This window comes from Crocuta crocuta, unplaced genomic scaffold (assembly GCF_008692635.1).
Source record: "Crocuta crocuta isolate KB4526 unplaced genomic scaffold, BGI_CrCroc_1.0 scaffold7, whole genome shotgun sequence".
Taxonomy (NCBI): domain Eukaryota; kingdom Metazoa; phylum Chordata; class Mammalia; order Carnivora; family Hyaenidae; genus Crocuta; species Crocuta crocuta.
The window spans coordinates 3,519,500-3,546,758 of NW_027531904.1; the positions used below are offsets into that span (position 1 = coordinate 3,519,500).

General features: G+C 40.1%; 1 protein-coding gene across 1 annotated transcript in view; it reads left to right on the forward strand.

Annotated features, from left to right (window-relative positions):
- Positions 1 to 27,259, forward strand: part of AGBL1 (AGBL carboxypeptidase 1) — a gene marked incomplete at its 5' end in the record, with an annotated part of 692,079 nt that overhangs the window by 364,817 nt on the left and 300,003 nt on the right. The window contains one exon of the mRNA XM_077774253.1: positions 7,907 to 8,083. Within this exon, the coding sequence (XP_077630379.1) occupies positions 7,907 to 8,083 (177 nt within the window). The remainder of the gene's footprint in view (positions 1 to 7,906; positions 8,084 to 27,259) is intronic.

The window sequence follows — 27,259 nt, forward strand, 5'->3', positions numbered from 1 at the left end:
GCACCTATCCAAAGCCCTGTACAGAATATTAACAAGTCAAATCCAGAAGCATACAAAAATCATCATTCACTGTGGCAATGTGGGGTTTAGCTCATGAATGCAATGTTAGTTCAACTTAAATACTGTTCTATTCCTTGTAAATAAACAGGGCAAAACCTACATCATATTCTCAGTGATGTGGAAAAAAGCATTTGGCAAAATTAAACATCCATTCAAAATAAAATCTCACAATGAACAAGAAATAGAAAGGGAATTCTTCAATCTGAAATTGAGCATTAAAAAGAAATGTGTTATAGTTACTGACATGCTTAATGGTAAAAGATTAAATGTTTTCTGGAAGATGAGGAATAGGGCAAGAATATTTGCTCTTACCATTTCTGTTCAACATTTTACTGCATATTCTAACTAGCACAATAAAATAAGAAAAATAGTAAAGAGAAGCATATTGGGAGAAAAGCAGAACTGTCTTTACTCACAAGTATAGAATCGTATGTAGAATATCCTAAGAATTTTATAAAATAAAGCGCTGGAGTTAACATGCAAGTTTAGCAAGGTAGCAAAATGCATGATCAATGATAAAATTCATGCTATTTTTATATACTAGCAATGAATAATCCAGAGATGAAATTAAGGGAAATATCCATTTGCAATAGTTTCCAAAATATTAAGTCAATTAGAAATAAATTAAACAGGGATGACTGGGTTCCTCAGTCCGTTAGGCATTTGACTCTTGATTTTGCCTCACATCATGATCTCACTGTTGATGAGTTTGAGCCCTGCATCAGGCTCTGTGCTGACAGCGTGGAACCCTCTTGGGATTCTCTCTCTCCCCCTCTCCCCCCATCTCTCAAAAATAAATAGATAAACTTTAAAAAAAAAAAAGAAAGAAATTAAACAAGTGCATTATGTGTGCACTGAAAACCACAAAACATTGTTGAGAGGAATTAGAGGTGACCTGAACAAATGGAGAAATGTACCACATTCATTGATTGGAAAACTCAGTGAACTTGAGATGGCAACTCTCCCCAAATTTTTCTATATTGTCAGTACATTTCCTATGAAAATCTCAGGAGGCTTATTGGTTGATATTGAGAAGCTAATCTTATGATTTATGTGGTAATACAAAAGAGCCTGAATAGTCAAAGAAACTTTAAAAGAGAAGAATAAAGTTAAGGATTTACTTTACATGATTTGAAGACTTTAAATTTCAAAACTATAAAGCTACAGTCATCATAAATGTCTGGTATTGGCATAAGAATAGATCTATAGATCAATAGAATAGAGGGAAAAGAAATACACACCGAAATACTCAGGCATTTGTGGTCAACTGATTTTTTGCAAAGTTGCCAAAGCAATTCAGTACAGCAGAGAGGAAACAAACAGAGCTGAAACAAATGGGTAGCCACAAGGCAAAATATGAATTTAGGTATTTACTTAACACCATACACAAAATGTACCTTAAAATAGATCATAAACCTAAATGTAAGGACTAAACTGTAAAACTTACAGAATGCAACCTACTAGAAAATCTTTGTACTTTGCTTTCATTAGTCAGAGCTATCTTAGGTAGGACCCCACATAACACAAACTAAAAAAGAGAAGATTGATAAACTGAACTTTGTCAAACTTAAAAATACTTGCAAATCAGGTATCTGATAACAGATATATATCTAGAACGTGTAAGTTTTTACAAGTCAATAAGAAGTAAATAAACACATAAAAGGCAAAGGTTGTGATTGAGCATGTCAATAAAGACCATGTATACATGTTTAATATTAACAATATCATCATTCATCAGGTATTGCAAATTAAAGCCAAAATGGGATATCTCCACATAATCACTAGAATGGTTACAATTAAAAAAGACTAGAAATATCAAGTGTTGGAGAAAGCATGTTTAAAACCTAGAATCCTCACTTATTATTGGTGGAAATGTAAAATGGCGTGACCATTTGGAAAACACTTTGAGAGTTTCTTCAGAGTGAAACACACTTTTAATGCACAGCATTAATGCCATTCCTCTGTATCCACCCAAGAGAAGTGAAAACATGTGTCCACAAAAAAGACTTGTATGTGAATGCTTATAGAAGTATAATTACACTATATCCCCAAACTGGTAACAATGCAAACATGTCCGCCAACTTGTGAATGGGTACCCAGAACACGGAATCTTCATACATACTATATTCATACAATGGAAACTTATCCACCAATGAAAAGGGACAAAGTACTGATGCATGCAATAACATAAACTTAAAAAAGGAAGTCAGAGGGGCGCCTGGGTGGCTTAGTCGGTTGAGCGTCCGACTTTCGCTTAGGTCATGATCTCACGGTTCGTGGGTTCGAGCCCCGCATGGGGCTCTGTGCTGACTGCCAGCTCAGAGCCTGGAGCCTGTTTCAGTCTGTGACTCCCTCTCTCTCTGACCCTCCCCTGCTCATGCTGTCTCTCTCTCTCCTAGAAATAAATAAAACATTAAAAAAAAAAAAAAAGGAAGTCAGAAACAAATACAAAATGTATGGTTTAATTAAATGAAATTTCTTAAAAAGCAAAAATTATGGAGTTAAAAAGCAGATCAGGGGTTGCTTAGGGCAGGACTGACTGGAAGTGAGCATGAAAGACATGTTTGTACGGTGATAAAAGTGTTCCCAAACTGAACTGTGGTGAGAACTATATACATTTCCTACAGTTGCCTGGGTGGCTCAGTGGTTAAGCGTCCAACTTCGGTTCAGGTCATGTTCTTGGCAGTCTGTGAGTGCCAGCCCCGCATTGGGCTCTGTGCTGACAGCTCAGAACCTAGAGCCTGCCTCGAATTCTGTCTCTTTCTTTCTCTCTGCCCTTCCCCTGTTGTCGCTCTGTCTCTCCCTCTCTCAAAAATAAGTAAACATTAAAATAACTATATACATTTCCTAAAAATCATCAAACTGTTCACTTACCTCAATAAAGGTGATATACGTATTTTTAAAAGTAAACATTTACTGGGGCGCCTGGGTGGCTCAGTTGGTTGAGTGTCCAAATTTAGCTCAGGTCATGTTCTTGTGGTCAGTGAGTTCGAGCCCCACATTGGGCTCTGTGCTGACAGCTCCGAGCTTGGAGCCTGCTTCAAATCCTGTCTCCCTCTCTCTCTGGCCCTCCCCCACTCATGCTCTGTCTCTCTCACTTTCAGAAATGAACAAATGTTAAGAAAAAGTAAACATTTATTGATTATCTACCTAATGTGCCAAGCACTGTACTAGGTATTTATGTAACAAAGCTGAGCAAAGCGTGACTTCTACGAAATAGCAGTTGGGAGAGAGGCAGATTATCAGAAACTTAAAAGTACAGAATAATAAGTACAAAAATGAGAATATTAGGAGGTACCACAGAAAGGATTGATTAACTCTATTGATGCAGAGTTGAGTAGATGATCCTAGCTGGCTTTAGACCAGTTTTTGAGGGGCAAATATGATGAGCAGTGTTAAAAGATGTTCCCTGCAAAAATATCATGAATGATTTTTAGTTTGATTTTGGGGTTTCTGAATAGCTCAGTCAGTTAAGTGTCTGACTCATGATTTCAGTTCAGGTCATGGTCTCACGGTTTGTGAGATTGAGCCCCATGTCAGGCTCTGTGCTATCAGTGTGGAGCCTGCTTGGGATTCTCTCTCTCCCTCTCTCTCTGCCCCTCTCCTGCTTATGTTCTCCCTTTCTTTCTCTCAAAATAAATAAAATTTAAAAAACATAGAATGGTATGAATTACGTGATAATTAAAACTTGAGCCTTAAGGAATTTTAACTGCCTATTGTAGATCACAGTGAACTGAGATGTGGATTGAAATTAGTTCTTTGGCAGCCCTGCCTGAAAACTATCTCCTGCTAGTGACATTTCCTGCCATTGATCTTCCTCATAAATTTCCAGTTGTGAGAGTGGCATAGATAACAACTGTGGGTACTACTTCCACAGTAGCGAGCATGTGCCAGGCACTGTTCAAAGCACCCCATATACATTCATTCATTTAATCTTCACAACAACTGTGTCTTCTAGAACAGTGTGCAGCAATGGGATACGCTTAACCAGTGTTTGTGAAGTGAATAGGTACTTTTAATAGCACCCCATTTCATATATGAGGAAGGGGAGAAGCAGAGATGAGGTAAAATGTCTAAAGGTCACATAGTTAGCAAGAGCTGGGATTAGGACCCAGGTGATCCAGCACCAGAGCACACCTCGGATACTGACCTTGGTGGTCTTTTATTTTTTTTTTTTAATTTTTTAACATTTTATTTATTTCTGAGAGAGAAAGAGAGCGTGAACAGGGGAGGGTCAGAGAGCGAGGGAGATACAGAATCTGAAGCAGGCTCCAAGCTCTGAGCTGGCTGTCAGCACAGAGCCCAGTGCAGGGCTCGAACCCACAAACCGTGAGATCATGACCTGAGCTGAAGTCGGACACTCAACCGACTGAGCCACCCAGGCATCCCCCTCGGTGATCTTTTAAAGCGTGGCTTCTATGAGACAGAAACAAAACCCTGAGTCAAACTACTCTGCAGAATGAAGAGGGAGTAAGTCTTTGTTGGGCACTTGGTAAGTGGGGATTATCTAAGTTAAGGGAAATATATAAGGTAAAAGAGAGGTTTTAAAAGATATTTTTTCCACCTTGGGAGTATGAATATTAAGCAGAGTGACCCTTCCTCTCTTCTCAACCTCTAAAGAGCACAGTAACAACACTGTATGTTTACTGAGGGTTCTGGTCACTTTCCCGCCTCACTAAAGGTAGGGGTTACTCTTACCCCTCCTCCTTCTGTGATGACAAACATGAAGGTTAGCAGACTTAAATGACCTTCTCCAGGTCAAACCATGTAGTGTGATCCAACATTCATACTTTTGACTCCTGGTCCTGGCCATGCCCTTGCCACATGCTTAATTCAGAGAAAAGAGAAGACTTGTGAGTTCTGTGGAGTTGATCATGGGGAATTGGCGCCCCAGAGAGGGTTTCTCCCTGGAAATGAGCTGTCTGATGGGTTCATAGTCAGTGTGTCTTTGAAAGTTCTATCTTTTGTGAATTTGGGAAACCAGGCAGGGCTCGGAAGAATCAGCAGAAAGCAGGTGAATTGAAATGCAGCTCAGGCTTTTACAATGTGCCTCAAAACCAGAATTAATGATTCAGGACCAGCCCGTCCCCCATCTGCTGAGGTGCTCCGGACCCAGCTACTCCAGGACAAATGGGATTCAGTGCCTCCAGGGATGCAAAAGACTCATTCTCAGGGCTGCTGCTTGTCTAGTCTTTCAGTCCCCGCTAGGTTTGTGTTGAGACCATGCCAAATGCCAGCTCCTGGGCCACGCTGTGCATGTATGTTACGTCATTCATTCCTGGTATTCCTTTACATGCCCATGGAATTATAATACCTGTTGAAGAAGTTCTGTTCTGCAATGGTTACACTAAGCTCACGTGATCTGAATTAGAACATTTGGGTTGACGTTCTGGATTTGTCCTAACTCTGTGACCACCAAAAAGTTACTTGTCCAGCCTCTCTATTAGGAGATAGTAATAGAACTTAAGTCAAAGGCTTGGGATGATTAATCGACCTAATGCATGTAATATACATAGCAAGTGTTCAATGAAAAGGCAGCTATTATAATTTTCAAGTTTTGGAAACCAAGACAAAGTTTAAGGGCACAGAGCAAGTGGGAAAGAAAGAGTTCAATGTCCAAGTCTTTTTCTGTCCCTGGGAGCATCCCAGCAGGGCTCCACTGGCTCAGTTCATATGCAGCCTTCATCTATGTCTTACTTCATTTACAAAACAAAACGAAGACAATCTCCAAATACTAAAGCTATAATTATCTTCATTTCTCACTCTGACATAAATCAACTTGTGTGAGATCAAAAGGAAAATAGAATCAGGACTTTATTATCAATGCCATAGTAGTTTTGGAGCCCATTATTTAATGGGTAAACTCTTGCTGTGGATACGTAAGAGACAAGTTCCAATTGCACCTTGTAAATTCCATATTCTCCAGGCTCCAACAAAGGGATCATAGCTTATAAAGCTTTCTGAGATACACGCCACTAAATGGAATGTGTGGTCATTTGGGTAGGCGCTATATGAGCTCAGAAAATCAGGTTCACTTAAGTAAGAAAAGAGAGATTATTTAAATTATATCCAATTAACCTTCCTATAACAAGGTAAAACATTGATAAATTAAAACTATTTTCAAATATTTTCAATCACTTTAATTGTTACATGTATAACATAAATGTTTTATGTAATATGTATATTACATAAAAAACATAAAATAAATTGTCTACTAGTATTCAAATAATAGTGTGTGTGTGTGTGTGTGTGTGTGTGTGTGTGTGCGCACGCGCGCAGTCCCCTAAGGGTCTGTACTAGCAGATCCTATTTATTTTGACAAATAATTATGGAGTACCCTCTATGAGCCGCACAGCTTCAAGTGCAGAGATTTTCCTGTGAGCAAGACACAGACCTGTCCTTATAGAACTTCTAGGCTGCAGAAGAGAAGGAAAATAAACAGCTAATTACATGAACATTAATTTTACTGTGATTGCAATGAACAGTTTGAAGGAGAAAAAAATGAGGTGAAGGAATCACTGGGAGAGAGGGACAAGTGTGGATAGATGAAATCAATTAGGAGACAATTGTAGAAACTCAAGTGAGGACATTAGCAACTCATTTCCCTTGTTCAAATGATGCTGTGGGTCTATGGGCTATGTGGGAATGTAAAGATCATACTAAATTATATGAATAATTATGTTAACATACACATACATTATAGGTAATTTATAATATAATTAATACTTGTATTAATCTTTATATTAATGTAATTAAGTAATGTTAAGCATGAGGACAGTAAGAACCCAGGGATATTAAGAGATTTGCTCAGTGTTCTAGAAATTAACAAAATTACATTTCTTTAGAAATACTCCTAATTCGTATTCTCATTCTGTCCCTCTGCCTTCTCCCCACAATTTGTCCAAAAGCCTGAAGTTTTACTGTTTGTTATCTAGTTTGCATAATTTTGTATTATGTACTGGTTTGTGCATATTCTGTCAGCAGGGAAGTATAGAGCACTTCTTGTTAATGACATAAAACTTGGGACTATCTAGGTATTTCTGCTAACCCAAGGACATGGGGTGCTATGAACTCTTGAGTCATCGTCCTTGAAGGGGGAGGTCTGGTGACTTGAAGCCCCCTTCCTGTCAATCAGAGTGACAAGGATTCACAGATACTTTTTAAACATAGATTAAGTGGTCTCACCTAAAGCTTTTCTATCCCAAGAAAAGGTGGGATATAAGAATCCACAGAGGATGGATTTTTTTATGAGTTTTATAACTGGTCCAGCCTCAGATTTATGAGATTAACAAGATGGAACTAGAGAGTTGAGTTCGTACTCTTTTAGAAAACTTTATATGTGACCCTCAATGATCATCAATGACTTGTGCATCTGAGATAAGTCAACAGTCCTTAGCTAGACTCTTGGAGCTAGAAAACCATGAGACTGAGTGGAGTCACCCTCTCAGTTTCAGTCCCTATGAAATATGTGTCTTTCCATGGAGCTCAACACAGCGATGTGGGAGGCAGAATGTATGTGTGTGCAATATCGATCCACAGTGATGGAGAAACATGGAACTGGAAGATGGTGGTCTTTCGAGTAGGCCAGAGTGACATTTGGATCCCATTCCAGCCACTTTGTAGTTAGACTTAAGCTGCTGCTTTCTACCTTGTCTAAGTCTCAGATTTCTCATTTAAAAGCAAAAAACAACAAACCCTTGATATCCATTTCTTAGGGTTGATAGAAGATTTGAAGTAGCATATATTAAATGTTTGATATACTGAGATGGTTAATAAATGTTGAGACATTATTTTTTTATGATAGTATCCCTAATTCATCACGATTTTATTTTATTTTTTATTGTAGACTCTTCCCAAAATCCTTGATAAGCTAGCTCCGGCATTCACGATGAGCAGCTGCAGTTTTCTCGTGGAGAAATCCCGAGCCTCCACAGCCCGGGTGGTGGTGTGGAGAGAGATGGGGGTGTCCAGAAGCTACACCATGGAGAGCAGCTACTGTGGCTGCAACCAGGGGCCCTATCAGGTATGTGAGGCTTGGGCATATGCATGCTTTCTGTCCAGTAGCAATATACTGTGATGGGGGGTGGGTGGGGGAAGGCTATTAAAGGCCCCTCAGTTCTTCTTCCTTTCCTGAACATGGAAGAAGTCTCCAGGTAGTCTGGCCCTGCTATCTCATCTTGCAGAACTAATCAATGACTGCCTTCACTGCCACACAACCTGTGTTTATCCTGGAAGCAATTTGTACGTGCCTACTGACCTGGTTTCTCAATCATGTGCCCTGGCCAGCAGGTGGCAGGGGGCTTCCCTCAGACATGCACCCCCAACTTTTATGGAACCTCGGCCTGGCCCTGTTATATCCATGGGAATCTCTTGTTATCTTTTGCACAACTCAACTGGTCCCCCTTGCATCATAAAGGGTGTAGGTTGGTGCATAGATATTGCCCTTTACCTCTGTGTATTGTGTGCTTCTATCTTATGTGCTTATCTAAATGTTCTCAATAGGGATGAATTAGAGCTCAGGATTGTGTATCTATAGATAGCTGTGAATCTAGGTGTCACACCAGCAGCCCTTTTTTGGCCTGCTATCACCAGAGCACATAGAAGTGTGTTTATGATGTGTGTCTCCCTACCATGAGTGGATCTGGGGCTCATGCTCCAGTGTCAAGGGAGAGGCTTGTATAGATCACATTCTTTCTACAGCTGTATTAACTACATGAGCAGCTGGGTAGCTGCTAAAGCAGGCTGTTTTAGTTGATCTTCCTCCTCCATCTCCAGCCCCACCCCCACTAGAGGAACATAAATAAGGGATGTTATGACATGCCATGGTAAGAGATCTTTTAAATTTGTTAGGCAGCTGGACAGTCTTCCATTCAACCCCAAGGATACCTGGACCTTACTAACATTAAAGCTCATTGTGTTGGCTTTGATATTCTCCTGGAACAGCCAGGAAGCACTTGGCACCTACGTGGTCCTGTGCTTGTGGAAATCTGTTAGCTATCAGAGAGGACAGGGAGTGGCAGGTAATGAGTATTACCTAACTTCCCACCTGGCCGAAGACTTTTTTTTTCCTGAGAGAAGACTACTGAACCACCTGTTCTGATCTATTAATTCTGTTAAATAGCCAACCAGTCCAACCAGTTCAGTTATTGAATTAATAAATTACTGTTCTGTTATTGACTTAATAAATTATTAGGTTGAATTAATCCAGTTTACCCAAATTAATGTCAATGTAGAATAAGAAGAGTGAGATCATTGGAGGGGCATAAGATTAGGCATCAAAGGACCTCACTTTTCCACTTAGCAGTGCTGCAAGCTACATACCTTTACAAACCTGTGTATGTTTCATATATCAAATGTCAATATTCATAAGGATTCCTTTTCTCTCTGCTGTACAAGAGTTTTGTAAGGGCCAAAAGAGAATGCAGATATGATTGTACTTGAAGGTTTTATCATCAGGAATATGTTCAGTCCCTTGGCATTCAAAGCCTATATGACTGGGAAAAATAAGCCTGGAATGTTGTTGACTCTAAGGCCTTATGGATATAGACTTGTATCCCTCTGGCTGTGTGCCCCTTGAAGAATAGGGGCCAGACACTTGTTTAAAAGACAACTCCATGCATCCTTCACAGATCTATTGGAGTGGTGACTTTCATTGACTTTGTTTCTCCAAGCAGCAATTCAGGCTAACAGCTTCCAGTCAGATAAGTATCACTGTCATTCACGATAAATCAACTAGAAACTCAAAGTCCTCTGGAGTTGCTGTTTGAAAACTAGATGACTCAAAGATTCAGGCCTCCACCAACACTCCATCTTCTGTGTAACAAACCCAGGGGCTGTTACAAATGACACCAAATGACAGAGACTTGCCCAATGGGATGGCTTTCACATACCAGCTCAGCATTTGCCCTGTGAAATTGTCTACGTGGCCTTTGCATGAGATCTTTGTAAGAAAGAATGGAGAAGGAATTGGCTAGAGGAAGGCGTAATGGTGCCAGACTGGGTTTTGCTTTAACAATCCCATCCTCTATATGAAACACCTCTCTGAATGGATTGGTTTTCTCCTTCCCTTTGTTTTTCTGTCCTTACAAACACTGTTGAGTAACTGAGCAGAATTGCAGACAGCGAGTAAGAGGATGATGAATAATTTTACAAAGGGGTGGGGGCACCCCAGGGGAAGGAAGCCAGCCCAGAGTTAGGTGTTTTGGAGATTTTTGTTTGAGGTATATAATGCAGTCTATGAGCTATAAAGCAGTATAGAAATTTCCATCCTGAACATATTGCAAATGATTTTTTGTACATTGAGAAGCTTGGTCCCAGTTGAGTCCTGAGGTTATTATTCTAAGGTCATCTTTCCATTTTTTGTTTAGCATTACCATTTATCCAAAAGATGGAGGATACTTAAATACACCCATGAGGGGCATTCCTTCCTTCCTTCATAAGAATATAAATATTTTTGCAGTTTCTCTGGTTAATGCAGCTTTAAAGTAGTTCCAATCATTTCTCCCCCAGCACACTAAGTACCTGATTTGTTAGTATTGAAATGAAATATCATTTCTTACAATGACATTTATGTTGGAACTGCATTAAAGAACATAAGCTATTACCTTCAAATAATTATTATTAATATGATATTTTCTCTTCTATTTTCCAATCTATAGTTGGCTAATTTAAAAAAAAAGAATCATCTTGCTTTTGTTTTTTTGGAATATAGGTTATATAGTTAGATCTCACCCACTGAGAGATTTACTTTATCTATTAGGGACTGGTCCAAAGCTATTGAGACTATGGAGAGGAAAAGCCAGAATGGAATCAGGCATCCTCTCGGGTTTCATGTTTTAGAGGCATCCAGTGTATGTTGATAACTGTGTACTTCATACCAAGTGTTTGCAACCTGGGGTCACATACACGGTGTGTTTGCACAAAGACATGTGACTGGGCCCCATCGGCTACTTGTGACTTAGGACAGTGTGAGCATTGCCACCCAAGCAGGCTGTCCACATGCCCTTTGGCAATGCTGCTGACTTGTGGGCAAAATGGGTCTACGAGAAAGGACAGAGTGATGACCTGAAGTCTGAAGAGTAACTCAACTGATATTTGAATCTCCTACCTATGCACTGTGTCCTATGGACCATTCAGCAATCCATTTGCTCTACCACCAACAGAGAGATTTTTCAGTAACCCAAACCTATTCAAGTCACGGTGTTGCCCATAATCCTTTGTTGTGTCCAGAGCAACACCAGCTCCTTATCATGCCGGGTAAGGCCTTGTACAACCTCATTCATTTGTGTAGTGATCAATACTTTGTTTAGCATAGAATACATTGTGAATATGTGTGATGATTGGCAAATGAATGGATAAATAAGTGAACAAATGGATGGTGATTTCATGTAGAGTCAGATGATTATCCTCTCTGTCCATAGATCACTAGAAAAAGAGAAAGAATTGCCACGGTCCAAATGTGACTAGAAGCCAATTTCAAATGGAGATTTTAATTTTTTATTTTTATTTTTTAAAGTTTAATTAATTGAGAGAGGGAGAGAGATGAGCAGAGAGAGAGAATTCCAAGCAGGCTCCATGCTATCACCCCAGAGCCTGATGCAGGGCTTGATCCCAAGAACCATGAGATAGTGACGTGAGCCAAAATCAAGAGCTGGACACTCAACCAATTGAACCATCCAGGCCTTCTCCAAATGGAGATTTTTAGAGTAATGGAAAATGTATGGTGGGAGACAGAAATGTCTAAGAATGCAATGTTGAGACCTCTTGGATCACTATATACATGATTTGAGAGCACCTAAGGAGATTCTAGTCCAGGTACACTCTCACATGGCCACGTTCTTTTTTTTTTGAAGTATTCTTTTTTTTTTTTTAATAGTTTATTGTCAAATTAGTTTCCACATAACACTCAGTGCTCATCCCCACAAGTGCCCTCCTCCATGCCCATCCCCCCCTCCCCCCACATCCATCAGTCCTCAGTTTTTGTCAGCATTCAAGAGTCTCTCATGGTTTGCCTCTCTCCCTTTCCCCCACCATTTCTGCCCTTCTTCTCCCCCTTGTTCCTCCGTCAAGTTCCTCGTAATCCTCCTATACGTGCAAACCTATGATATTTGTCCTTCTCTGCCTGACTTATTTCGCTCAGCATAAGACCCTCAAGGTCCATCCATGTTGCTACACATGGCCAGATTTCATGGTTTCTCATTGCCATGTAGTATTCCATGGTATAGAGAAACCACATCTTCTTGATCCATTCATCTGTTGATGGACACTTAGGCTCTTTCCATGGTTTAGCTATTGTGGAGAGTGCTGCTATGAACATTGGGGTACATGTGCTCCTATGCATCAGCATTTCTGTATCCCTTGGGTAAATTCCTAGCAGTGCTATTGCTGGGTCATAGGGGAGTTCTATCGTTAGTTTCCTGAGGAACCTCCACACTGTTTTCCAGATGGGCTGTACCAGTTTACATTCCCACCAACAGTGTAGGAGGGTCACATGGCCACATTCTAATAACAAATGTTGATTCAATGGAAGGACTTCCACTAGTATACAGCGGAGATGCAGCAGTGCACCTGCCAGATCCCTTTTCAGACCAAGGTGCTCATTTTCCCAGCTGCTCACAGCTGTGTTCATCACCAGATATTGTCTGCAGCTGATAGAATAGCCTTGACCAAAGCTTCTGCTCCTTTGTGTGAGCAGCTTGCATCTAATAATTGGTCTAAGTGTGGGTACAAAGGTCTGGCCTCCAAGCCCCAGTTGGGAACACTCCAAAGGGCCATTCCAACTCCAGAACTCTCTGTAGGATTGGCCGGCGCCTCTGTCACAATTGCACTGTGATTCAGCTTCCTCCTCTGCCCACTTCTGCTTTTTTCACCACTCATAAGTGTTGTGCTGGTGAGTGCTCCCCAAAAGTCCTTCTGCAAAGCAACTTACTACTGTGTTTCAAAAAAGCAGAGATAAGGAAACATAGGCATTGCAACTAAGTGCTTGGCTATTGAAGAGGGCTTGAGAGGGATGAACTTCATCTAAGAAATTAAGTCATCTCATGTGGCTTGCAGAGCTCCCAGTGCCCTCTGTGCCCTTAGCTGTTTAGGGATGTAACCCCACACAGAACTGGAGACCACAGCTCAGTGCAGGCCCTCTTGCACTGCTGTTCTACGGGCATTGTGGTCTACTGCATGTATTAGTTTTCTGTGGCTGTCATCCCAAATGTCCATAAACTTGGTGGCTTAAAACCATAAATTTATTCTTGCACAGTGTTGGGAACTAGAAGCCTGAAATCAAGGTGAGCTAACAGTACTCTCTATGTCCTTTCTAAAGCTCCAGAGGAGACTTTGTCCCATGCCTTTCTCTTAGCTTCTGTTGTTTCTTGGCTCGTAGACCTATCACTCCAATCTCTGCCTTTATCATTGAATGGCCTTCTCCAATTGTATGCCTCTGTCTCGGTATTATCTTTCCCTCACTTAAATTATTTATTATTTTTGTTTATTTCTTATTGAATTATGGTTGATATACAACGTTCTAATGTCAGCTGTACGATATAGTGATTCAACAACTTATACATTATTGGTCTCTCCTTTTAAGGACACCAGTCATATTGGATGTAGGGTCCAGCATACTCTAGTATGATCAGACATCTTAACTCATTACACCTGTAACAACCCTATTTCCAAATCAGGTCACATTCTACGGTTCTGAGAAGGACAGGAATTTTGGGAGGATGGCATTCAACCTAGTACACTGGGTCAGGCAAGGAGGTACAGAATATATGGATCCAAGAACCAAAAAGAAGTTTTTATTTCTGTCTTCATATCTCCATGCTGTGAAGCTCCAAGCAAATTATAGACACTCTTGATTTCACTGAACCCCCTGATCAGAAAAATAAGAGGTTTCAGATTTTCTTGGAACATCTTGGAAGACCAATTTGAGGGGCATTCCATGTATGATGAATGCTGGTTAGTGCTGCTTGAGGATTATAATATATAGTAGCCTAAAGAAGCGATAATGGTAATAAACACACTTACTCTTGGTCAAGACTTTTTCATATATTAGATTATCCCATCTTTGCTACCATGTGACAAAATACTACAAAATTAGTTTTATTATCATTAGCATCATCGTCATTATTTTCCAAATAGAGACACTCAGAGAGGTTAAGTAACTTGCTCAATGTCACACACGTAGCTAGTATGTTTTAGTATCACGGTTTGAACCCAGGCAGGTCAGGCACTGGATTCTTTGCTTTTACTCCCATACCTTTTGCTTAGTAGGAAATCATTGGTGAAAATAACCCTGGGTTTCAGAAACAGGAGAACCAGCTTCTGCTTTGGGCTGTCACTAAACAGATCCGCAGCAACACGTTTCTCATTTATAATAGGAAAATGTATTTAGAACTGAGAATTGGGCATGCTCTCTTCAAAAACCATGCTTGAAAAAGGTTGCCTTCGCTAGGTATCTAAAGAGCTTCTGGATCACCTAGATCAGGGTGACCTCTCTTAATTCTGAAACCCCCCAAAATCTTCTGTGGCACCTTCTGAGTATATGCAATTTTCTAGGGACAAAGTATTCTGCTTTCAGCACCAGTTAGCTAATTGTCAGGAGATCTTGTTCTACCCTTCACATCCCTCCATCTTACCCTGAGCTGTTTTCTTTCTTTATCTTTCCAGAGTAGACAAAGAGGAATTGGAGGATACAATACCTAGGTGGTGGTAGCATTCTCTGAGGCAGGGAAAATGGGGAGAACACAGCTAGTCTTCAGTAAAACATCACCTTAAGTTCATATTAGTCAACCTCCTGTGTTGGTTTCCACACTCACTTCACTTCCTGGTGACTCCTCTCCTTTTCCTATTTTTCCCATTAGGGGATGATTGCTCTCAACAGCTCATTGAGTCTTTATTTGGGGACACCTCTCTTTCCCCAAGTGTCCTAAGCCACAGAGTTGCCTCTCTACCAGGTTCTACATAAATTCTCTCTCTCACATGTGTGTATATAACACATATGTACACAGTTGTACACACATCCATACCAGCAGTTCTGAATGATGGCTTCATATGGAAGGCATAGTTTATTGTGTAGTGTGGGCACTTGTATCAGAGTTCTAAGGAGAGCTCTGCATTTAGCAGCCATGACCTTGAGACAGTCACCTGTCTTCTATGACTTTTGGTTGTAAAAATGATGTTCCTCATAGTTCCAAGTTATGAAAATGTAAAGACTTAATGAGCTACTGCCTGTGAAACATTTATCACTATTTTCATACTAAGTACTCATTAACTTTTATTTGTATTATTATTGATTGTGAGAATTTTTAATGGTGGTTTTCCTTTTCATTGTAATACAGATGCTTAGACTCCAACCCTTAACCATAATTGTCTTATTCATACTTTCTTAATTAGAACCATTGAGATTGGAGATCAGATCTCTGTGATTTTATTAACTTTAATAGGAAGTCAGGGTTGAGAACCATAGATTTTCACTTTTATAAAGACTGATATCCATAGAGCAATATTTATAGATTTAGTTATGTCAAAGAAACTTCTGTGTATTACCTTGACATTTTCTGTACCTTTTATTCTATCAAACTTCCTACACAATCTACCCCATATTATACCCAATTTAGATGAGAGGCCCTAGAAAAGGGAAGGGGAATTTGTGAGCCTGAGTCCAGGGGAAAGGAAGGAAAGAGCAAGGAGTGGAGGCCGGGACAGGAAATATATTTGCATTTAAAATCCTATTCCAGGTTCTCCTGGGTGGCTCAGTTTGTTAAGCGTCTGACTTCAGCTCAGGTCATGATCTCATGGTTTGTGGGTTCGAGCCCTGCATTGGGCTCTGTGCTGACAGCCTAGCTCAGAGCCTGGAGCCTGTTTCCTATTCTGTGTCTCCCTCTCTCCCTGACCCTCCCCTGCTCATGCTGTTTCTCTCTCTCTCTCTCTCAGAAATAAATAAAAATGTTTAAAAAAATCCTATTCCAATGATGAGCACAACTCAAGAATACATTTTGGATCAATATTCTCTTGGAATCCATTTCCTTGTCATACGGGTGGCATCAAATTAGAATATGACTATGTTCTGAATTGGGTGTGGGGGAGTTGGGAGAGGATCTCTTAATTTCATTAATGTAACCTGAGGAATAGGATTTCTCAAACTTTAATGTGCATAGGAATTTCCTAGGGATATTATATGATGCAGAGTTTTGAACCACATGTCCATGTGATCTGGGTTATGGCTCAGAAATCTGCATTTTACTAAGTGTCCCTGAAGATTAGGATTCTGGTGACCCAGAGGCCGTTCACTGAGAAATGGGGCAGGTTACTAGTTTTTGCAGTTTCTGTTTTGGTGTGCTTGCTTCTGATCTCCTTTGGGATGCAGGTAATTTTTCATTGCTTTTGTTATAAGTCTCAAATTCTTTGCCTTCCCATACCCGTGTGTGTGTGTGTGTGTGTGTGTGTGTGTGTGTGTGTGTGTGTGTGTTTCATCTGTGCTTTTAGGTGATTGGCTTAGTTCTCTCACAAGGGTTGTATTGAAAAACTGTCCATATCCCAATGAGGGTTTAAAGCTTTTTAAAAAATGTTTGTTTATTTTTGAGAGAGAGAGAGTGTGTGAGTGGGGGAGAGGCAAAGAGAGAGAGGGAGACACAGAACCTCAATCAGGCTCCAGGCTTCTGAGCTGTTAGCACAGAGCCCTACTTGGGCTCGAACTCATGAACCGTGAATTCATGACCTGAATTGAAGAAGTCGGCTGCTTAACCAACTGGGCCACCTAGGCGCCCCCCCCCATGAGAGTTTAAAATGTTTTTGTTTGTTTGTTTTTCCAGATCCTGGGACACCCCCAGGTCAAGATTTCTTAAATTGCCTGTAGAACAAAAGAGTATAGGAACAGCTATAATTATATACAAAATTGTTTGCCTATGTGTACATTTTCCTGGAAAGAAAATCTATAGTCTTTAAGACATTCTTAAAAGAGTGGATGACCCTCAAACAATTAAGAGCTCATGCCTTAGTTTACTGAATCCAAGATCTCTAGAAGGCCCTTTACAACTTCTTGATTTCTGCTCTCCTAAAAAAATGTTTAATGCTTATTTATTTTTGAGAGAGAGAGAGGGCAAGAAGGGGAGGGGCAGAGAGAGAGAGAACAGAGGATCCAAAGCAGGCTCTGTGCTGACAGCAGAGACCCCGAAGCAGGGCATGCAGGGTTCGAAGTCACAAATCGTGAGATCAGGTTCTGAGCTGAAGATGCTTAACTGACTGAGCCACCCAGGTGCCCCTTGGTCTCTGCTCTTAAATCAGCTCTAGAAGCGCTTGACTTGACTTTGTGAAAATCATCCAGGAGTCTGTCACTTGCTGACTCCTTCTGCCTGCTCATCACTTAGCACAAGAACCTTGATGCATCTTATTAAGTGTAGATTGGAGTTGCTTCCATCTAAATCTTGTGTGATGATGTAGGACAGTGATCTTTTCAGGACGATGCTTCTCACAGCAGAACCCGCTGCACCTGGGGTTTGTTAGAAATGCAAAGACTCTCAGGCTCCACTGACCGCAGCAGGATCTACATGTTAACAAGATCCTTGGGGGTGACCTGTGTCCCTAGGAAAGTCTGAGAAGCACTGATTGAGAGCAGCCTTGGTCAGCAGGGAGGTAGGAATGGACTAGGGCTCCCCAAAGGGAAGTTGGAGAGTTCTACATTTTCTACTGGGGCAAGGATCTTGTTGCTCAAATTTTTTGTGAGCTGGAATGAGATGCTGTTTATAAATGTGATTTAAAAATTGAAGGTGACCCTCAGTATGAGACATTCTGTGATCTGTGCCAACATTTTAATGCTAGATGATTCTGTTCTTGTCCTCTCTGGGCCTCCCCACTACACATCCATATGCTCTAACCCCCTCCACTCTAGAGCTTTGAAAAGAGAAGGACGACTTTCCAAAAGTCCGTCCATCAGAATGCTACTTCATTCCTTTGTAAATACAAATGTGAAACACAGCTCTAATCTATCATTTTAGTATGAGCCACGATTGAACCATTCACGTCTATGCCCTTTTCATTCTTACTGTGATTCAACAAGTGTTGCCTTGGTGTTCTTTTTTTTTTTTTAAGCCTCATTGTGTATGATCTCAAAGCACATTCTGAGCCATTTATTAACTCACTGTGGGCTTAATGATGTAGTGAAATATTGTCCTCATTCTCTAGCCCTCAATTCCATAATGTATGTCAGCATTATGATAGAATATTAAAAGGAATTAAATAAAAATCAAGAGGCAGAGATGCTAATAAGGTTGCCAGCAGGGGCCTTTCCTGGGATTACTAATGCCCTGGGAGCTGTGAATTTTAAGTGCCCATTGTAGAAAAATGGTTCATTGTTTCAAAAATAAGGACAGAATCTGGCCCTTGGGATCATTCAATGAGCCTCAAATGACCTCTGATACCTTAAAAGTAATTTATTTGGCTTCAAAGGACCAAGAAGAAAAGATGGTTTATCTCTGTAAATCTCACCCTCCCATGTGATCAATGTAAGTGCAATCAACCAAATACCCTAAAGGAAAGGATATAAAACCAAAGGAAGGATTAATTTAATCCAGGGTTTTATTCAGCTTGTATCATATGGGAAAAGGACTGGCCAAACCTGAAATACATTTATTTGGGTTTTGCTACGTGACAGAGTTCCTTGGAGTAGCTTCTCGTCACACATGAGCTGAGAAAGCAGAGTCCCGCTCATGAGAGTAATCCACAGGATATATTCTCTATGAACTTGAGTGGACCTCAAACCTTCCTCAACCATGAAAGGTGATCCATTCCTCCAGCCAATTTTTCAGTTCTTCACCAATTTTTCAGTTTTCACCGGGTCTTCCCTCCAATGGAGTGACCTCCAAGATTTTTCTTTTTATTTTTTACAAATAGTTTATTGTCAAATTAGTTTCCATATAACACCCAGTGCTCATCCCCACAAGTGCCCTCCTCCATGCCCATCTCCCCCCTCCCCCCTCCATCCATCAGTCCTCAGTTTGTTTCTCAGCATTCAAGAGTCTCTCATGGTTTGCCTCTCCCTCTTTCCCCCACCATTTCCCCCCTTCTTCTCCCCCATGGTCCTCCGTCAAGTTCCTCCTAATCCTCCTATACGTGCAAACATATGATATTTGTCCTTCTCTGCCTGACTTATTTCGCTCAGCATTACACCCTCAAGGTCCATCCATGTTGCTACACATGGCCAGATTTCATGGTTTCTCATTGCCATGTAGTATTCCATGGTATAGATAAACCACATCTTCTTGATCCATTCATCTGTTGATGGACACTTAGGCTCTTTCCATGTTTTAGCTATTGTGGAGAGTGCTGCTATGAACATTGGGGTACATGTGCTCCTATGCATCAGCATTTCTGTATCCCTTGGGTAAATTCCTAGCAGTGCTATTGCTGGGTCATAGGGGAGTTCTATTGTTAGTTTCCTGAGGAACCTCCACACTGTTTTCCAGAGGGGCTGTACCAGTTTACATTCCCACCAACAGTGTAGGAGGGTGCCCGTTTCTCCACATCCTCGCCAGCATCTAGAGTTCTCTGATTTGCTCATTTTAGCCACTCTGACTGGCGTGAGGTGGTATCTCAGTGTGGTTTTGATTTGTATTTCCCAAGATTTTTCTTTTTTTTAAACTAAGCAGTAATTCTCTTTATAGTCCCGTATTCCCTGAATGTAAATGAGAAAAGAACATTTTAGAATACTTTAAACCATGGTGTTAGAAGGTAGACATTAGATATTTTTATATACATGTATACCTGGTTCATTGATTAGTTAACATATATTCATTAGGCATCTACACTGTTTCACACTGAAGTTTGTGACTCGGGATATTTACAGAAATCTAAAAACACTTAGCAAAGACCGATGCGTGGTCAATTCATCTTCATTCATTCATTCTTTCATTCATCATTCGGTAAACATAAAAAAAAAAATCCAGCCAATATGTTAGGTGCCAAGAATATGACAGAGTGAAATTGACAGCTTCCTACTCTCTCAGGGTTTATAGTCCAGCCAGAAAGGCAGTTAATTAAGTCAGCAGTAACAGCAGAGAGTAGTATGAAAACAACTGGGTGCTATAATAGAACACAGAAGGAGATAATTTAGGGCTTTGCTAACTGTTGGTTGAGTTGAATATGAATTATCCACAAATTACTTTTGTGTGTGTGTGTGAAATTAGAAAAGGTAATTCACCTGACAAAGAAAAAGACACTTGTTTGAAAGTCAGGTAAGGTCAGGGAGGTCTTGATTTTTCTTTCATCCTTATTTGCTTTCATGCTATTTCTGGCTCATTTCATGTTTCTTCTTTTTCCTATAAAGTTTCTTTTTTAAAAAATTTTATTTATTTTTGGGAGATAGAGAGGGAGACAGAGCACAGGTAAGGGAGGGGCAGAGAGAGGGGGAGACACAGAATCTGAAGTAGACTCCAGGCTCTGAGCTGTCAGCGTAGAGATTATGTAGGGCTTGAACGCATGAACCATGAGATCATGACCAGAGCCGAAGTTGGATGCTTAACTAACCGAGCCACCTAGACGCCCCTAAAGTTTGTTTGTTTGTTTCTTTCCTTTTCATCACATTTTATGTTTTTTCTTAAAGAGTTTGTTGTCAAGTTGGTTTCCATATAATACCCAGTGCTCATCCCCACAAGTGCCCTCCTTCATGCCCATCACCCGCCTTCCTCTCTCCCCCACCCCCATCAGCCCTCAGTTTATTCTCAGCATTCAAGAGCTCTCTCATGGTTTGCTTCCCTCCCTCTCCCCACCTATTTTTTCCCCTTCTTCTCCCTCATGGTACTCCGTTAAGTTCGTCCTAATCCACCTATACATGAAAACACATGGTATCTGTCCTTCTCTGCCTGACTTATTTCACTCAGCATAACACCTGCAAGTTCCATCCATGTAGCTATAAATGGCCAGATTTCATTCTTTCTCATTGCCATGTAGTATTCCATTGTATAGATGAACCACATCTTCTTGACTCATTAATCTTTTAAGTTTATTTATTTTGAGAGGGGCAGAGAGAGAGCAAGAGAGTGACTGCAGGTTGAGGTGGGGGATGGGCAGAAAGGGAGGGAGACAGAGAATCCCAAGCAGGCTCCACACTGTCAGTGCAGAGGCTGATGCAGGGCTTGGACTCACAAATTGTGAGATTGTGACCTGAGCCAAAATTGAATCAAATGATTAACCAACTGTGCCACCCAGGTGCCTCTAATTTCATATTCCTAAATGGCACCCCAGAATTCCACATCAGGGTGCTCATTATGCTGAATTTGAGTACACTGGAGCATGCACGTGTGGTCTCCTGTCTTCCTGCATTCTCTCCCTAGGAACACATGGAAACCTACTGTAGGTATATCTATGGAGTTTATAGTGAACCATGACTCCCTGATGTCAGGCACAGAATTGAAAGACCAGAAATGTTTTAAAATCCTCCTTCAACTGGTACTGAGTAATAAAATTTAAATAATGATAATCTTGATTATTTTATGAAATGAATGACTGGGTCTACCCTTCAAGTATTGAAGACAACAACAATCACAGTAATAAAATAGATTTTGCTTAGTGGTTTATAACTCATAAAACACTTTCATAAACTTAATATCTCAGGTGAGCCCGAAAACCACCACAGATCAACTGTGAGGGGAAATGGAAGTGAGAGATAAAAAGAAAAGAAAAAGAAAAAGAAAAAATGTGAGCCCAGATGACATGGAAAAGAGTGTGAAGTGTGGCATTACTGGGCCAGTCTCAGCAGTCAGGTGGGCCTGCTCAGCTATGTGACATGTGTCTGGATAAGGCTGTGTGCGGAGCCATTTCCCAGACGAGGTGTTGAGAAGGAAGATGGACTTACCTACCAGCTATGCTTGCCCACCTTCCTGATTCCCATTAGTTAAAATGTGTCCCCAGAGAGGCCAATCCATAGGTCCAGATGGCACCATTGGGCCCTTTTTGTAGCCATTCCTCTAAGTCCAGAAACTCAGGATGAGAAACAGGTTGACCTGGCTCTAGAATAACACAATGAAGGAAGTCCTCCCAAGAATGCCAACTAGTCAGTCTCAGTGTGTGGAAATGTGAAGGGCCCAGCAGAATTGGGGACACCCAAGGCAAAGCTCACCCCTGGGCATCCAGGAGCTGATGTCACCAAAGAAGTCTGAGGAGGTACCTAAGATATGCCCTATATAATTATGAAAAAAAATCTTTTTATACTTTTAAAATATAAAGTTAGAGCACAAATTGGCAATATGCAACAAAAATATTCATAACCCTTCATCTGAAAATTCCCACTTCTAGAAATGTAAGTCCAGAAGTGCACAAAGATGCATGTACAAAGATGCCATTGCTTATTCATGGTGAGAAAGTAGAAACGACCTTGATTCCCATCAGTCAAGGGTCAGTGAAATACACAGGTGTCTGCTTGAACAATGGATGATACAGACAAGGCACAAGATAAATGCACTCATATGGGCTTTAGCATTTCTGTACACTAACTCCATCAGTTATGGACTATATTTAGGGGAAATTATTTAGTCTTTTTAATCTTTAGTGTAGTTATCTGACACAAAATACCAGCTACTTCTCGTCTTCATTATCATCATCCTAATTATCATCTCCCTTATATATTGTTACACTCAGTTTACTCATGTGAAAGCTGAGATGGAGAAAATTTAAGTGACATTTCTTTTTTTTCTTTAAGTTTTTATTTTTAACTAAGCTGTACACCCAACCTGGGGCTCGAACTCAGAACCCCGAGTTCAAAAGTCCAGTGTTCCACCAGCTGAGTCAGCAAGGTGCCACCCCTTAAGTGGCATTTCTTAATGGTTGACAACTTGTCAGTGATGAGATTTGAATTTATATCATATGTTTGCACGTATAGGAGGATTAGGAGGAACTTAACAGAGGACCAAGGGGGAGAAGAAGGGGGGAAATGGTGGGGGAAAGGGAGAGAGGTAAACCATGAGAGACTCTTGAATGCTGACAAAAACTGAGAACTGATGGATGTAGGGGGGAGGGGGGATGGGCATGGAGGAGGGCACTCGTGGGGATGAGCACTGGGTGTTATGTGGAAACTAATCTGACAGTAAACTATTAGTAAAAAAAAATAAATTAAAAAAAATAAATCATTCTAATTAGAATTGAAACACACAAAATCCTATGTTATGGCACATTGCCTCATGTTGATGAAAATTTCGGTGTCACAAAGCTTGGGCAAGCAGTTATTGTGTTACATGGCAAAATTTGTGTCTAAAACCATCTTAGCAAAACGGAATCCTGGCAAAGTACCAAAAAAAAAAAGACTTCATATGGATAATTGGGAAGTCCTACATTTGGTTAAAACAAAACATCGCTCAAGTACAAGATGGTTTATAAAAAAAATATTTAGAGGTTTTACTTATTGGTAAAGAAAGATGATTAAAATGTGAAGTACATTACAAATGTGAATGTGATATTGGACTACATTAAAATTATCATAATTGCTTAGAATGAGAATGCTGATATTCTGTCTTCTCCAACTCTATGTAATTACATGGAAAAAATGTATTCTGTTAGCATCAGGACTCGATTTTTGAGAACTGTGCAAGGAGTATGCAGTGGTTGGGTAAAAAGTGCCTTTGAGCCATCCTAAGGAGGATGCAGTTTGTTTTCAAAGATACTAGGTGTCCATCCATATGATTAAAGGAGAGATGTAATGGGGCCTTATCTGTCTTTTAATAGCTGTATGCTGAAAGGGACTAGAGACAGGGAGACCATGTTTGGAAGGAGGGCAGAGGCATTTGGAAGCAAATGAGAGAGACAGACACATTCAAGAGAGATTCAGAAGGTAGAACTCATCCGGTCTGGTAGGGGACTAGATGGGGTGGTGGGGACCAAGAAATAGGGGAAAACTCAGGTGACTCCCAGATGTCAGGACTGGATTCAACATGAGAAATGTAAGAAAGATCATCTTGTGGGCATATGTCAGAGAAAGAGGATGATCATATGCACCAGGAAGTGAAACACAGGCAGGGAACCTGACTACTACTTTAGATGTTCCAGAAGACAATAAACATGCAGAGTTTGGATTAGTAGATAAACTCCATGGCCAGTTCACTCTGAAATTCTTGATTTGTGATCATAACATTAATGGAGGAGAATGTGAAAGTCCCTTATGAGGGACTTTCTAACAAACACTCATTACTACTTCAACACAACTGACTTTATCCACCTTGCAGCCTAATTTAAATTCTCAAGCTTAATTCATCTGTGCACTCAAAAATGCTTTATTATAGGTTTCCTTATTGCTATCAGCTTCCTAATGCTATCTTGACTGAAGAAAGAGGTTATGGGTCAAACTTCACTATACAAATAGTGTTGGCCATATGTATACACTATATATATATATATATATATATAGTATATATAATATACATAATATATCTTATAAATATATATATTTTTATAACCATAATATAGTAAAATCAAGAGAAAAAAATTAAAACAGTAAGGCCCAGAAGTATACCTATATCTACCATTGTTTTTGTCATTTTGATCTTTCTAGACTTTGACCATATGTACATCTTTTCTAGAATTGTCATTAATCAGTACCTATATTTGTGGGTTATTCATGGTTTTGTTTTTATTATTCATTTTTAGTTTATTTTACATCCTAAGGGTTATCCACATTTCTCTGAAGATTCCATGCTTCTAACACTTGTAATTTTCCCTCAACACTGCCTTTATCACACTGCAATTTACTTAAAATTGTTAGATATTTAAGTTACTTCCAAACTTTTGACTGTTTTATGCAAACTCTAGGAAGGAGTCCTTAATGTATAATTTTCTCCCACTCACAACCAATAATTTCAACTAATTGGTTAGAATTCCAAGGGGGAATTTTAGGTTAAGGCATTTTTAAAAACATGAAACTTGATCTTGCAAGATATCATTCACCCAGTTGAGTTTGGACTTGGTCTGACTCTTTGCTCATAGTGTTGAGAAATTGAATTTTCACTTGGGCTTTTTTTGGGTTAACCATATACATAGCACACTTACTAAATGAGCAGATAACTCAGCATAGGAAGGAAGACAAGATAGAAATGGAATGGCTACTTTTATTTTAAATGTATTTCTCAAATTCTGGCATCTCTTGACTTTGATTATTCCTTCTTACTAATTTTTTCCCAGATCAGCTAATGGCAAGATCTAGTGCTAATGTTTCATATAACTTTTCTTACTTCACTTATTGTCATAGAAAGGAATGTATGGTTTTGTTGGTCAATTTATTTTTTAGCTTTTGTGAATGGTATCCAAAAGAAACCATTGAAACAACTATCAGGCTGTCTTCCCAATTGGATCATCATTTTATCATTCATTTGGAATCTCATTTACCACTGACAATCACTGCCAATTACCATAATAGATTTTTGTGTCCTAACATTCCTTAAGGTACTCCTCAGTTACCCATGAATGGGTTGAGTACAGCTGTTCACAATCAACCCCATAATAATACCTAGAACTAAAACCTTCCTCTCCCCCAAATCTCCCTGATAGAGATACTTCCTCACTGCATCAACATTGGCGCAGAGGTAAGACCTTGGTAATTTAAGTTGCAAAACATTAAAGAGATTACCAAGGAAGGTTTTCTTCTGGAAAATGGAACTCAGAAGACTTCTCTTCTTTAAGATTCAGAATATGAGTTTAATTTGGATTGACCTGGTTCATATGCAATGATGATAGATATATGTTGGCATGAGGCATTAAAATGATTATTAAAGCAAGGATGATCTCTCTAGCTCAGACTTTCTCAATCTTGGTACTACTATCATTTTGGGGCTGAGTAATTCTTGGTTGTGGGGGCTGTCCCATGTGTTGTAGAGTGTTTGCAGTCCCTGGCCTTGACCATCAGATGGCAGTGACACTTCCCTAGTCATGATAACCAAAATATATCCAGACATTGTCAGTTGTCCCCATGTAGATCAGAACCACCATTATTGAGAATCATGGCTTACTAGAGATGTTTTGTTTCCCAGGTCCCCTCTTTGAGTCTTGGTTTCCTCAACTGAAGGGCACCTGGGTAGCTCAGTTGGTTAAGCATCTAACTCTTGATTTTGGCTCAGGTCATGGTCTCACAGTTTGTGAGATGGAGCAATGTGTTGGACTCTGTGTTGGAAGTGAGGAGCCTGTTTGGGATTCTCTTTCTCCCTCTTTCTCTGTCGCTCCCCTACTCACAATTGCTCTCTCTCCCTCAAAATAAATAAGTAAACATTTTTTTAAAAAGCAGAAGATTGACTTGGATGATATCCAAGTTATTCTCCAATTATAAAAGCATTGGAGCATGCCTGAGCGAGACAAATAGGCTTCATGTCTACATGATCTTCCAAACCGTAGACTTTTGTGATTCTTCAAGTGTTGTGATGAAACAATCACAACAATGTTTTGAAAATGTTCTGAAACACCATAGTGTTATCAATTGGGGAATGTAAACTAAATGGGCTACTGTTTTCTCCAAGGGAAAAAAAATCTTTACAGACCAAGACTGGAGATTTTGTTTGTGCTAATGCCCTAAAGTTTCAAGATTGGAAGCAAGTTGGGGTATGATGGAATCGGAGGATAGGAGAAAAGTAGCCCAAACCAAAAATGAATAGAGAAGAATGAAAAGTCTGTAGGTTTCAAGCCTGAAAATATGCACATCCCTTTTTTTTAAAAGCATAACATAAAGAAATGGGAAGAGAAAAAAAACTTATGGAGTCCAGGAACTGATTTCCTAGAAACACATGTTTGCTTTAGGAGGCTAATTCTTTCAACATTTTGTTACTTAAGTTTGACAACGACTGGAGACTAGGTGTGAAATCCATCAGTTGGTTTCAGGGCGGATGGGAAGGAATGGTTAATGAATTCAAGACCCTGGTGAGAAGTAGAAGCTCTGAAGTTCTGTGAGGGCGGTAAGGGTGTGTGGCACTGAAGAAAGTGTCTACGAATAGCAAGTCATGCTCCACATAACATGGCCATCACCCTGGAAAGGGCTTTTATAATGCTCAGTGTCTATTTGGACACAGTCTTGTCAGCAAGACTTGGCGCTCTCTCTCTTTCTCTCTCTCTCTCTCTCTCTCTGGCGTCCGGGGTAGGGATAAAATTAAGTTTATGAAGAGAATTTTAAAAGTCTTCATTAAAAGAATATTGTTATATTTGAAATCAGAGTGAGCCAAGGGGGCTTACTCACCTGACACAGAAC